Source organism: Entelurus aequoreus, linkage group LG22, assembly GCF_033978785.1.
Source record: "Entelurus aequoreus isolate RoL-2023_Sb linkage group LG22, RoL_Eaeq_v1.1, whole genome shotgun sequence".
NCBI lineage: Eukaryota > Metazoa > Chordata > Actinopteri > Syngnathiformes > Syngnathidae > Entelurus > Entelurus aequoreus.
This window is the reverse complement of record NC_084752.1, coordinates 19,754,138-19,768,065: the sequence shown is the minus strand read 5'-3', so window position 1 is coordinate 19,768,065 and position 13,928 is coordinate 19,754,138. Positions and strand designations below refer to the sequence as shown.

General features: G+C 34.9%; 2 protein-coding genes across 4 annotated transcripts in view; one reads left to right on the top strand and one right to left on the bottom strand.

The window, feature by feature from the left end:
• LOC133639450 (target of Myb1 membrane trafficking protein-like) overlaps positions 1-13,928 on the bottom strand; it is an 862,139-nt gene that overhangs the window by 326,477 nt on the left and 521,734 nt on the right. The window lies entirely within an intron of this gene.
• The window catches only part of rgs12b (regulator of G protein signaling 12b), a 137,133-nt gene that overhangs the window by 30,151 nt on the left and 93,054 nt on the right, over positions 1-13,928 (top strand). For all 3 annotated transcript variants that reach the window (XM_062032581.1, XM_062032582.1, XM_062032583.1), the window contains exon 5: positions 736-855. In XM_062032581.1, coding sequence (XP_061888565.1) covers positions 736-855 — 120 coding nt within the window. The remainder of the gene's footprint in view (positions 1-735; positions 856-13,928) is intronic.

Genomic DNA, 13,928 nt, shown 5'->3' with positions numbered 1-13,928 from the left:
ACAAGTCGCCACTTCATCGCAGGGCCAACACTGATAGACCGACAACATTCTCACTCACATTCACACACTAGGGCCAATTTAGTGTTGCCAATCAACCTATTCCCAGGTGCATGTCTTTGGAGGTGGAAGGAAGCCGGAGTACCCGGAGGGAACCCATGCAGTCACAGGGAGAACATGCAAACTCCACACAGAAAGATCCCGAGCCCAGAATCGAACCCAGGACCTTCGTATTGTGAGGGACACGCACTAACCCCTGTCCACCGTGCTCAGTTTATCATACATAAATAAAATAATGTACAGGAAACACTGCTTTAGACCTACACGGCCTAAAAAGGAGAAAATATTAAGCTGATGATATATTCAAGTTGTCTGTGTAATTGTTTTGTTTACGTCAGATATGTTTGATGGGGTTGAAGTCAGGGTTCTGGGCAGATTTTTTCCACACCAAACTCGTCCAAGCTTGTCTTCAAAGGGCCTTGCTTTGTACAGTGGTCCAAGATTCCTTTGGATTCTCAATCCTGAAACATAACTGCATTTTTAAATGAAGAAATGAACACTAAAAGTATTCTGACATTTATTGGGAATGTGGGCAAGTTTCTGGGATGTTATGTTCCCTCAGGGCCTGAGGTGTTTTTTTATTTAGAGGTTTTAGTCAAGACTCATCTAATTAGCTCTACAACAACAGATTGCATCTGTACTGTGCATGACTAGATGTGTCACTTTTTCACTTTATAGGGTGGTCGCTTCCGAGGTCTGACCATGGGTTTTGCCCCTCTTCCCCAACGCTCCTCAGCCAGACGCTCCTTTGGGCGTTCCAAACGTCTCAGCATGGCCCGCTCGCTGGATAACCTGGAGGTAGGTTCACATGATCGCACACACACCATACAAACACACACATAAACCCACTGGCTAGCCCATTATGCATCTGCAGACAAGTGGCGAGTGTTATTGCAGCACACAAGCTTCGTCTGAGGGCTGCTTTATCGTCACATTTGAGACACACGTGCACCAGCTCTCTCTATTAATAGCAGCTCATGCGCATCATCACAGGACACTTCAAGCCCTCTTCCCATATCACCATGGCAACATACACACAGTTGTGGACAAGGCGGCTTATGGAGAGAGACACCATACATTTTGTGATTGCTGCACATTTATAGAGTATGATTTAGTTTATTTTACTGAAAAATGTTGCATTATGGTTACTGTTATTTTGCTACTTTTGCCTTCAACTGAAGACTTACCATATTAGTATCTGGTCTTTTTAGAGACATCATTGTCGTCTGTGGATCATCTACACCAGGGGTCCCCAAACTTTTTGACTCGGGGGCCGCATTGGGTTAAAACAATTTGGCCGGGGGCCGGGCTGTATTTATATTTGTATATATATATATATATATATATATATATATATATATATATATATATATATATATATATATATATATATATATATATATATATATATATTAGATATATATATTAGATATATATATTAGATATAAATATATATTATATATATATTATATATATATGTATACATATATATATATTTCATATATATATATATATTATATATATATATTAGATGTATATTATATATATATATATATGTATATATATTATATATATATATAGTATATATATATATATATATATATATATATTAGGGCTGTGAATCTTTGAGTGTCCCACGATTCGATTCAATATCGATTCTTGGGGTCACGATTCGATTCAAAATCGATTTTTTTTTTTCAATTCAACACGATTCTCGATTCAAAAACGATTTTTTTCCCGATTCAAAACGATTCTCTATTCATTCAATACATAGGATTTCAGCAGGATCTACTCCAGTCTGCTGACATGCAAGCAGAGTAGTAGATTTTTGTAAAAAGCTTTTATAATTGTAAAGGACAATGTTTTATCAACTGATTGCAATAATGTTAATTTGTTTTTACTATTAAATGAACCAAAAATATGACTTATTTTATCTTTGTGAAAATATTGGACACAGTGTGTTGTCAAGCTTATGAGATGCGATGCAAGTGTAAGCCACTGTGACACTATTGTACATTTATTTTTTATTTTTATAAATGTCTAATGATAATGTCAATGAGGAATTTTTAATCACTGCTATGTTGAAATTGTAACTAATATTGATACTGTTGTTGATAATATTTATTTTTGTTTCACTACTTTTGGTTTGTTTTGTGTCGTGTTTGTGTCTCCTCTCAATTGCTCTGTTTATTGCAGTTCTGAGTGTTGCTGGGTCGGGTTTGGTTTTGGAAATGGATTGCACTGTTATGGTATTGCTGTGTATTGTTTTGTTGGATTGATTAATTAAAAAAATAAAATAAAATGAAATAAAAAAACAATTAAAAAAAAGAAAAATGAATTGATTTTTTAAAAATGAGAATCGATTCTGAATCGCACGTGAGAATCACTATTGGAATTCGAATCGATGTTTTCCCACACCCCTAATATATATATATATATATATATATATATATATATATATATATATATATATATATATATATATATATTTATATATATATTAGATATATATAGCGCACTTTCCGCGGGCGCGATGATGTCACGTTATCGATGAGGAAATGCATTTTTAGACAATATGATTTGCCTGAGCGGCTAGGAGACACCGTGAGTAGCAAGCGGTACAAAGTGGATAAAAAAAGACATAATCTTTATTTTATTTTATTTTTTTTAATACTTGGGACTTCACGCGGGCCTGATTTTGGACGCTGGCGGGCCATAGTTTGGGGACCCCTGATCTACACAATATACCCACATAGTTTTACTCACTGGTGGTCTTGAGTCAAGGCCCAGGTATGTATTGAGGCTATTGCCAAAGCTATGCTGCATGCAGGAATTTTTGGAAGTGGGAACTAGGGGCGTCCCGATACGATATTAATATCGGTCCAATATCAGCAAAATAACAAGTATTGGATGATATCAGCTTGCATTTAAAATGTCCAATGTAAGCTCCGATACAAGCATAAAAGTGTGTTTCCTTTTTTAAATCAGTGAACATCTACTCCGACAAACACACAAGTTTGATCTTTTTGTGTATTTTTGTGAAGTCATTTGCTAAATATGGGAGGTTATAGGCTACAAGGAGTTAGCAGCTACTCTACAGCTAAGCATACACGCTTAAGTGTCCTTAATTGACCAACTTTGCTTATTATAACACAACACTTCTCAATATCTCCAAGGTTTCTCATTGGGTTGAGTGTTTTCTTACCCTGATGTGGGATCCAAGCCGAGGATGTTGTTGTGGCTTGTGCAGCCCTTTGAAACACTTATGATTATGGGCTATATAAATAAACTTTGATTGATGATTGATTGATTGAATATAAACAAGTATTGAATATTTACATATTACATGATACAAAGTCTCCAAGGCAGAAATGTATAAGAAAGTATCCAGAAAACAAACTTGTCTGGATCATTCAATGTCCTGCATCATGCTTTTAATTTGATTAATTAATATGACCACTCGGTGTCACCAAACACAAATGAACACTTCAAAAGCATACAATTACTGCTAAAATTTGATATCGGAACGATATTGATATCAGCCACCCTTCAGCTCAAATACACATGTGGGTTCAAACACACATGTGGGATCTATACCAGATGTGAACAAAAAACATGTCTTCCAAAAAGATAAATTAATGCAGTGGAATCTGTATTAGCTGATGATGGAAGCTGGTTAGTTTGTTCCAATGTCCAAAAAAATGTTGCTATATATCGACTCAATGGTACCTTAGTTTTCGTTAGCAATCCTTTCCAAAAGGTCCGAAGCTGACAGACTCGTACAAAAACGGAATACATTTTTGGTTCAAAAACATTGACACAAAGTACACTCTATAGTGACTAATGATAGTTTAAAATGTATAAAAGAATGCAAAATACGTAGAAATAATGAATGAAAAGGATCATACATATAACATCTTTTTTACCCTCATTGAAGACTGTTGTTGGTGAAGGAGGGTAAAAAAAATAAAATAAATAATTTAAGTTGACGATTAGAGCTGTGTAGTTGCTCACTTGAACTTTATTGTTACTTTGTTAACCGCAGCAGCTACAATCATTACACGCACTGGCCTGTCTCAATTTCTGTGCCGTAACTAGGAACCATTACATCATAATCATATCATAACAGACACTACCATTGGGCTTTGCTACAAGTTTTGTCCTCAATTCAGTGGTGTTTCTCACCTTCTTTAGCAAATTGCTGCCACTTGCAGCTATACTTAAAGGGGAACTGCACTTTTTTGGAATTTTGCCTATCATTTACAATCATTATGAAAGACATGATGACGAACTGATTTTTTTTTTATTGCATTCTAATTATTAAATAAACGTAAATAAAGTCTGCACACATCGGGGCCAATGGGTGCTCCTCTATTTCGCTCGTAAAATCCACTAAATAACCATTCAAAAACCGCCAACAATACTCCATTTACATTACGTGACTTGAATATTTACCAAGTTTTAGTGATATTGTTATTATAATCGCTAACCTAGACAAACTACTTATAGCGGCGCTGTGATCACTACCGTGTGTCCCTATGTTTATTTACATCGTCGAGTGGTCTGCTGCTTTCTTACTGGCTTGCTCCCTGTACGTGTATTGTAGATCACAAATAATGCATCTCACCTGGGCAGAAGAAGTCTAAGTAGGTATTCAGACAAATTGGTACACTTTGGCAGCCATTTAGGACCCGAAAATGGCGAGAACGACACGAAAAGACGCTTGCCCCTCCCACCCCGTCATATATGAACATATAAACATCCCACTGTCATCCTAATGACAGCAGACCTTGTACAGTAAGTGGTATTTTATTATGTTTGTTGGCTCGCATAAATTCTGCAATGAGCAGAAGTTAGTGATTAGCAAAAAAAGCAAACATCATGATGTGTTTTTTAAATTAATTCGCCACGTATGCTTAAAATGATCAAAATAAGTAAATATAAAATGTTACTATAAATGTGCCTGTTGTTACATTTCATATATACTGACATCATGTATATAAAACCGTAATGAATATATTTAGAAGTTTTTTTAAGGGCTTTGTAGGTGGAATTGAGCGGCTCTCATAAGCTCCATTGTAAGTGGACTTTTGATAGCATTTATTTAATATTTAGAATGCAAAAAGAAAAATAACATCCATCGTCATGTCTCTCATAATGATTGTGAAAGATAGGCAAAATTCCAAAACAGTGCAGTTTCCCTTTAAAGTAGACCAATATACTAATCAATTCTAATCTACATTTAACACACTTCCTTATGGTCTAGATCATATGTATTGGATATTATTTGGTGTAAATTTTGCTCCATGGTCACATTTTTAACCCGCTGTCTGTGTCTGTCTGCAAATAGTTTGTTTATGAAGGAGTCCCTTTTAGTCCCTTCACAACTGTCGAACTCAAAGGCCGGGGGCCAAATCTGGCCTGCCACATCAAAGCCTGGAAATAATATGCGTTAGTAAATCCATCCATCCATTTCCTACCGCTTGTCCCGTTCGGGGTCGCGGGGGATGCTGGAGCCTATCTCAGCTGCATTCGGGCGGTAGGCGGGGTACACCCTGGACAAGTCGGCACTTCATCGCAGGGCCAACACAGATAGACAGACAACATTCACACTCACATTCACACACTAGGGCCTATTTAGTGTTGCCAATCAACCTATCCCCAGGTGCATGTCTTTGGAGGTGGGAGGAAGCCGGAGTAACCGGAGGGAACCCACGCACTCACGGGGAGAACATGCAAACTCCACACAGAAAGATCCCGAGCGCAGGATCGAACCCAGGACCTTCGTATTGTGAGGCAGACACACTAACCCCTCTTCCACTGTGCTGCCACGTTAGTAAAGTATTTTATATTTTCTTACCAAATGTATTTTTCTTTCCATTTTGACATTTAAAAAATGCATGTACTGCATGCAATTGCATATTTTTTAAACTTTAATATTATCGAATAATGCAACAAATATTATATTATCATACATTCCAAAATATATATAAACATGAATATTTAACTATCTGCTTGACTTATGATTTCCAAGCAAGTTATTCATCAAATTGTACACTGTAAAAATGTAAATGTTAAAAACTTTTTTACAGTAAAATCTAAAGATTTTTTTTTACAGCATATGTAAAAAGATATATAATGATCAAATACATAGACAATTATATACTGTACGAGAGGGACAAGCGGTAGAAAATGGATGGATGGATGGACATAGAGTCATACCAAAGACTATAAAAATGGGACCCATAACCTCCCTGCTTGGCACTCAGGAACAAAGGGTTGGAGTTGGGGGTTAAATCACCAAAATGATTCCCGGGCGCGGCGCCGCTGCTGCCCACTGCTCCCCAAGGGGATGGGACAAATGCAGAGGACAAATTTCACCACATCTAGTGTGTGTGTGACAATCATTGGTACTTTAATCTTAATATATATATATATATATATATATATATATATATATATATATATATATATATATATATATATATATATATATATATATATATATATACATGCATATGTATATATATACTGTATATATATATATAAATATATATATATATATACACAAATATATATGTGTATATATATAAATATATATATGCTGTATATACATATACACAAATATATATATATATACACAAATATATATATATATATATATATATATATATATATATATATATATATATATATATATATATATATATAATATATATATATATATATATATATATATATATATATATATATATATATATATACTACCGTTCAAAGGTTTGGGGTCACATTGAAATGTCCTTATTTTTGAAGGACAAGCACTGTACTTTTCAATGAAGATAACTTTAAACTAGTCTTAACTTTAAAGAAATACACTCTATACATTGCTAATGTGGTAAATGACTATTCTAGCTGCAAATGTCTGGTTTTTGGTACAATATCTACATAGCTGTATAGAGCCCCATTTCCAGCAACTATCACTCCAGTGTTCTAATGGTACAATGTGTTTGCTCATTGGCTCAGAAGGCTAATTGATGATTAGAAAACCTTTGTGCAATCATGTTCACACATCTGAAAACAGTTTTGCTCGTTACAGAAGCTACAAAACTGACCTTCCTTTGAGCAGATTGAGTTTCTGGAGCATCACATTTGTGGGGTCAATTAAACGCTCAAAATGCCCAGAAAAAGAGAACTTTCATCTGAAACTCGACAGTGTATTCTTGTTCTTAGAAATGAAGGCTATTCCACAAAATTGTTTGGGTGACCCCAAACTTTTGAACAGTAGTGTATATATATATATATATATACATATATATATATATATATATATATATATATATATATATATATATATATATATATATATATATATATATATATATATATATATATATATATATATATATATGATAAGGTGGCGACTTGTCCAGGGTGTACCCCGCCTTCCGCCCGAATGCAGCTGAAATAGACTCCAGCACCCCCGCGACCCCAAAAAAAGGGACAAGCGGTAGAAAATGGATGAATATATATATATAGTCGAGGTTTCTGTGGTTTATCCGTTATACAGTGCTCAATACCGGGGAAGAGCGGAATATACGTTAGGTCAGGAAAAAACACAGAGGCTATTTTGTCCCTACCAGCCGGTTTCGCAGGTCAAGTGCAGTTCCCCTTTAAGAGCCAGGTTGCTACAATAATCAGAACTAAAAAATTAAATCCACTTTACCTTGTTCAGTAATCTTCCTTGTGTGCAACAGAAAGGAGGTGTTGAGGAGCAGTGTCCATTGTTTTATATTTCCTACAATTAAGCTAGCAAAACTAGAAAATGTTGTACGAATGTTTAAAAAACCACTTAAAAAGCACACAAAGTAGCACAGTAGCTCTTAAAAAAAGAGTACAAAACACAGTGTTCAGAGGCATCCAAAACTGCAAGCAAGTTTACACAAATGCATCAACCTTATAATTTGATGCTTTGACATTGTTTACAACATTGCAACCACATTTGTACGTCAGGAAAAAAAGGAAAAACATCATAGGTCTTGCTTAAATAAAAAACTCCAGCCTGTCTGAACTCTATTCTTTTAGCACTCAGAAGTACTTAGACTACAAACTTTATTGATTCAGAAGGGAAATTGTTTGACACATCAGTTGTGAAAATCTCAGGAGCTACTGTCATCAGCAGCCAACTGGCACACATCAAAACCATGTGGTTGCAGTGCAGGCTCAAAAAGTCTACAAAGAACAAGGCAAAGACATATGAAAAGCACGTCCGTATGAGGGGCCGTTAGGGACATTATTCAGAATTACCTCTTACATAAACAACTGAAATCTTTTTATTTTATACACACTATTGAAACACTCTTATAAACACTACTGAAATGCTCTTACATACACTACTGAAATGCTCTCACATAAACAACTGAAATGTTTTTCTCTCACACACCCTACTGAAACACTCTTATAAACACTACTGAAATGCTCTTACATACACTACTGAAACACTCTTATAAACACTACTGAAACACTCTTATAAACACTACTGAAATGCTCTTACATACACTACTGAAACACGCTTATAAACACTACTGAAACACTCTTATAAACACTACTGAAATGCTCTTACATACACTACTGAAATGCTCTTATTAACACTACTGAAACGCTCTTATAAACACTACTGAAATGCTCTTATAAACACTACTGAAACACTCTTATAAACACTATTGAAATGCTCTTATAAACACTACTGAAATTCTCTTACATACACTACTGAAACACTCTTATAAACACTACTGAAACACTCTAATAAACACTACTGAATCACTCTTATAAACACTACTGAAACGCTCTTATAAACACTACTGAAACACTCTTATAAACACTACTGAAACGCTCTTATAAACACTACTGAAACACTCTTATAAACACTACTGAAATGCTCTTACATACACTACTGAAACACTCTTATAAACACTACTGAAACACTCTTATAAACACTACTGAAATGCTCTTACATACACTACTGAAATGCTCTTATTAACACTACTGAAACGCTCTTATAAACACTACTGAAATGCTCTTATAAACACTACTGAAACACTCTTATAAACACTACTGAAATGTTCTTATAAACACTACTGAAATTGTCTTACATACACTACTGAAACACTCTTACAAACACTACTGAAATGCTCTTACATACACTACTGAAACACTGTTATAAACACTACTGAAACACTCTTATAAACACTACTGAAATGCTCTTACATACACTACTGAAACACGCTTATAAACACTACTGAAACACTCTTATAAACACTACTGAAATGCTCTTACATACACTACTGAAATGCTCTTATTAACACTACTGAAACGCTCTTATAAACACTACTGAAATGCTCTTATAAACACTACTGAAACACTCTTATAAACACTATTGAAATGCTCTTATAAACACTACTGAAATTCTCTTACATACACTACTGAAACACTCTTATAAACACTACTGAAACACTCTAATAAACACTACTGAATCACTCTTATAAACACTACTGAAACGCTCTTATAAACACTACTGAAACACTCTTATAAACACTACTGAAACGCTCTTATAAACACTACTGAAACACTCTTATAAACACTACTGAAATGCTCTTACATACACTACTGAAACACTCTTATAAACACTACTGAAACACTCTTATAAACACTACTGAAATGCTCTTACATACACTACTGAAATGCTCTTATTAACACTACTGAAACGCTCTTATAAACACTACTGAAATGCTCTTATAAACACTACTGAAACACTCTTATAAACACTACTGAAATGCTCTTATAAACACTACTGAAATTGTCTTACATACACTACTGAAACACTCTTATAAACACTACTGAAACACTCTTATAAACACTACTGAATCACTCTTATAAACACTACTGAAACGCTCTTATAAACACTACTGAAACACTCTTATAAACACTACTGAAACGCTCTTATAAACACTACTGAAACACTCTTATAAACACTACTGAAACACTCTTACATACACTACTGAAACACTCTTATAAACACTACTGAAATGCTCTTATAACACTACTGAAATGCTCTAACATACACTACTGAAACACTCTTATAAATAAATTATAGGAGTGTTTCAGTAGTGTTTATAAGAGTGTTTCAGTAGTATTTATAAGAGTGTTTCAGTGGTGTTTATAAGAGTGTTTTAGTAGTGTTTATAAGAGTGTTTCAGTAGTGTTTATAAGAGTGTTTCAGTAGTGTTTATAAGAGCGTTTCAGTAGTGTTTATAAGAGCGTTTCAGTAGTGTTTATAAGAGTGTTTCAGTAGTGTTTATAAGAGTGTTTCAGTAGTGTTTATAAGAGTGTTTCAGTAGTGTATGTTAGAGCATTTCAGTAGTGTTATAAGAGCATTTCAGTAGTGTTTATAAGAGTGTTTCAGTAGTGTTTATAAGAGCATTTCAGTAGTGTAAGTAAGAGCATTTCAGTAGTGCTTATAAGAGTGTTTTAGTACTGTTTATAAGAGTGTTTCAGTAGTGTATGTAAGAGCATTTCAGTAGTGTTTATAAGAGTGTTTCAGTAGGGTGTGTGAGAGAAAAACATTTCAGTTGTTTATGTGAGAGCATTTCAGTAGTGTATGTAAGAGCATTTCAGTAGTGTTTCAGTAGTGTGTATAAAAGAAAAACATTTCAGTTGTTTATGTGAGAGCATTTCAGTAGTGTATGTAAGAGGTAATTCTGAATAATGTCCCTAACGGCCCCTCATACGTCTGCATGCACGCACACACACACACACACACACACACACACACACACACACACACACACACACACACACACACACACACACACACACACACACACACACACACACACACACACACACACACACACACACACACACACACACACCGGAAAATGCCTACCTATTTAGGACCACCCTTTCTAGATATATAGAGATTTGTATTCACAACATTAACAATATATACATTCAGTACTATGCAAATATGAAAAAGCTTGTTGTGAAAAATGAGTTGGAATTTCATGAGAAAACGGTCACAGTTTCACAAGAAAAACTTAGAATTTTGGCAGTACTATAATAAAAGTTGTCATTTTACTCAACGCAAGTCAACATTTTACAAGAAAAACTGAACATTTGTGCAATATCATGATAAAAGTTAAAATTTTACTGAATAACAGCCGCAATTTTACAAGAAAAGCTTAAAATGTTAGCAATTTTATGAAAAGAGTCGTAAATTTACTTGACAAAAGTCACAATTTAATAAGAAAACTTTAAAAGGTTGGCAATATTATAATAATAATTTTACTTGGCAAAATTATGACAAAGGTCATTATTTTACTCAAAAAATGTCACTATTTTACAAGAACAACAAAACAATTGGCAATATTGTGATACAAGTCAGACTTTTATATGACAAATGTCACAATTTTGCATTAAAAAGTAATAATTTTACATAAAAAAGTAATAAATCTTATGAGAAAATATTGCAATATTACAGAAGCAGAAAGAATATGAGAAATAGTTCCTAATTTTATAAGAAAAAAGTCGACACATTGTGAGAAAAAGACTGCTTTTAGTTCATTTATTTTAATTTTAATTAAACAACAACAAAAAGTTAGCCACTTAACCATGAGTTCACCAACAAGGTTCGACTTTCAAGATGCAAATTGTACTTTGGCTGGTTTGAAAAACTACTACATTTGTTTGTTGGCAGTCTGGAAACAAACATCATCTTTTTTTGGCAGTTTCAATCCGTTTCTAAATGTTACATAACTCAATGCAGAAATGATTCGTCGATATGCAGTAGCTTGACATCAGTTTCCATGGAGAACAGTTTTCTTTTGTTGTTGCTATGATCCCACTTTTCTGGCATGCAGCAATAGAAACAGCTCTCAATATGATGCAGTACAGCTCTACGCTACTACAAACTACAACCAGTAGTTGTAGTTTGTAGGATATATTTATTAGTATAGTAGTATATTTATGATTTAAACTTATTGTAACGGTTGTAATTATAGATTGAGCACCTAATGCTTTGGCCAGTGATAGAACAACAAGAATTGAAGTATTGGCTATTATTTACAATTTACTTAATAAGGTCTTTCTACACACTGAACACTGAAACCAACAACTACCTACAAAACTTTCAACTTTTTTTTTCAACTCATATGGGATGGAGAGAAGAGAAAGATGAATGCTGAACATGATTCACAACAACAGCTTAGTTTTTGTCGGTCCTACTAAGATATAGATCAGAGGAAATCTAAATGTTTCCGCTGTCCTGTGGCTACTCCATGGAATTTTTCACTTTGCCACGGTTATTCAACGGAAGTTGAGGTGAAGACACTAGAATGCCATTACTCTTGTTAACTGGCCTTCCAATTAAGATACTCATTTGAAAGTATACTGCAAACACCATTTATCTGTTTATATAGTATACTATCCGTCAATCAACCAATGTACTATTATTATTATATTATCTTATTTTAGTCTTCTTTTATCCGCCACTGCCGCCCTCGTTATCTCACTTTTTTCTTCCGGTCATTAGGCCTTTTTCTGTTTGTTCACATGCAACAATGTCCACAGACAGAGAAAGCTTTGTGTTCGGCATTGCGAATGTGTGTGTGTGTGTGTGTGTGTGTGTGTGTGTGTGTGTGTGTGTGTGTGTGTGTGTGTGTGTGTGTGTGTGTGTGTGTGTGTGTGTGTGTGTGTGTGTGTGTGTGTGTGTGTGTGTGTGTGTGTGAGAAAGAGAGAGAGATATTGTGTGTGTTTTGGAGTGGGCAGCTCAAACATATCCAGCTCTCATAATGAGCTCAGATGAACAACATGCTGCTCGTTAGCGCTGCTTCAATACAAAAGCACATGTGTACAGTGCAAATAAATAAAATTCATGCACAAGAAAAAAATCCATCCTGAAATTAGTGACACAACAGAGTCATCCATGAACATAATCATTTGACATCTTCTGTTTACTTACTTACTTACTTACTTTCTTACTGCAGCGGATCTCAAACATTTTCACCAAGTACCAAAAAAAATGTACAAAATAAAAGAAAACAATAAAAAAATTCAACCTGGGATGAGCGGCCATGACAGATATTTTAAATGAAGTCCAAAACCAAGGGAGGGTTGAGGGCGGACATGGTGGAGGGTCGCCAAACTGCACCCCTGCTAAGCGATTAGTCCCCGCAGCCAGCGGGGGATAGTCCGGCCACCACGGTTGGCGAGGAAAAGGCAGGCGAGCGCGTGATGGACGCTCCAGTAGCAGTGGAGGAATACGCACGGGGACGGGGCGTTGTTGCTGTAAGAAGCATCGGGATTGGCAACCAACAACAGGTGTGTCCTGATTGTCGCAGAGGGACATTGCGAGCCAGCGTTTAGACTTAAGTGGTGGAAAATGGAGGCAAATCGGAAGTAAAAACATCAATAAAACAAAATACAAGAAAACAATAAATTTACCTGTCATGACCTTGACAGTCATTGATGCAAAAGTCAAAGTTGACAAGTTAACATGCAAATGATCACAAAATCATGTATAATCAGCAAACTGAACAGAATTCCGCTTCAAAATACAACTTGTTGCCACTTTAGATAGTCAACAGCTACCAAGTTTTGGGCAAATAAATGATGGACATTCAAATAAAACATTTAAAAATGTTGGTGTGTGACAGTCTATAAATATTATTATTATTTTATATAACATCGCATTTGTGTCAAAGAGTGGGGGTATTTTTACAGTTAAAGGGGAACCGCACTTTTTTTTTATTTATTTTGCCTATCATTCACAATCATTATAAAATACATGACGATGGATGTATTTTTTTTAATGGATT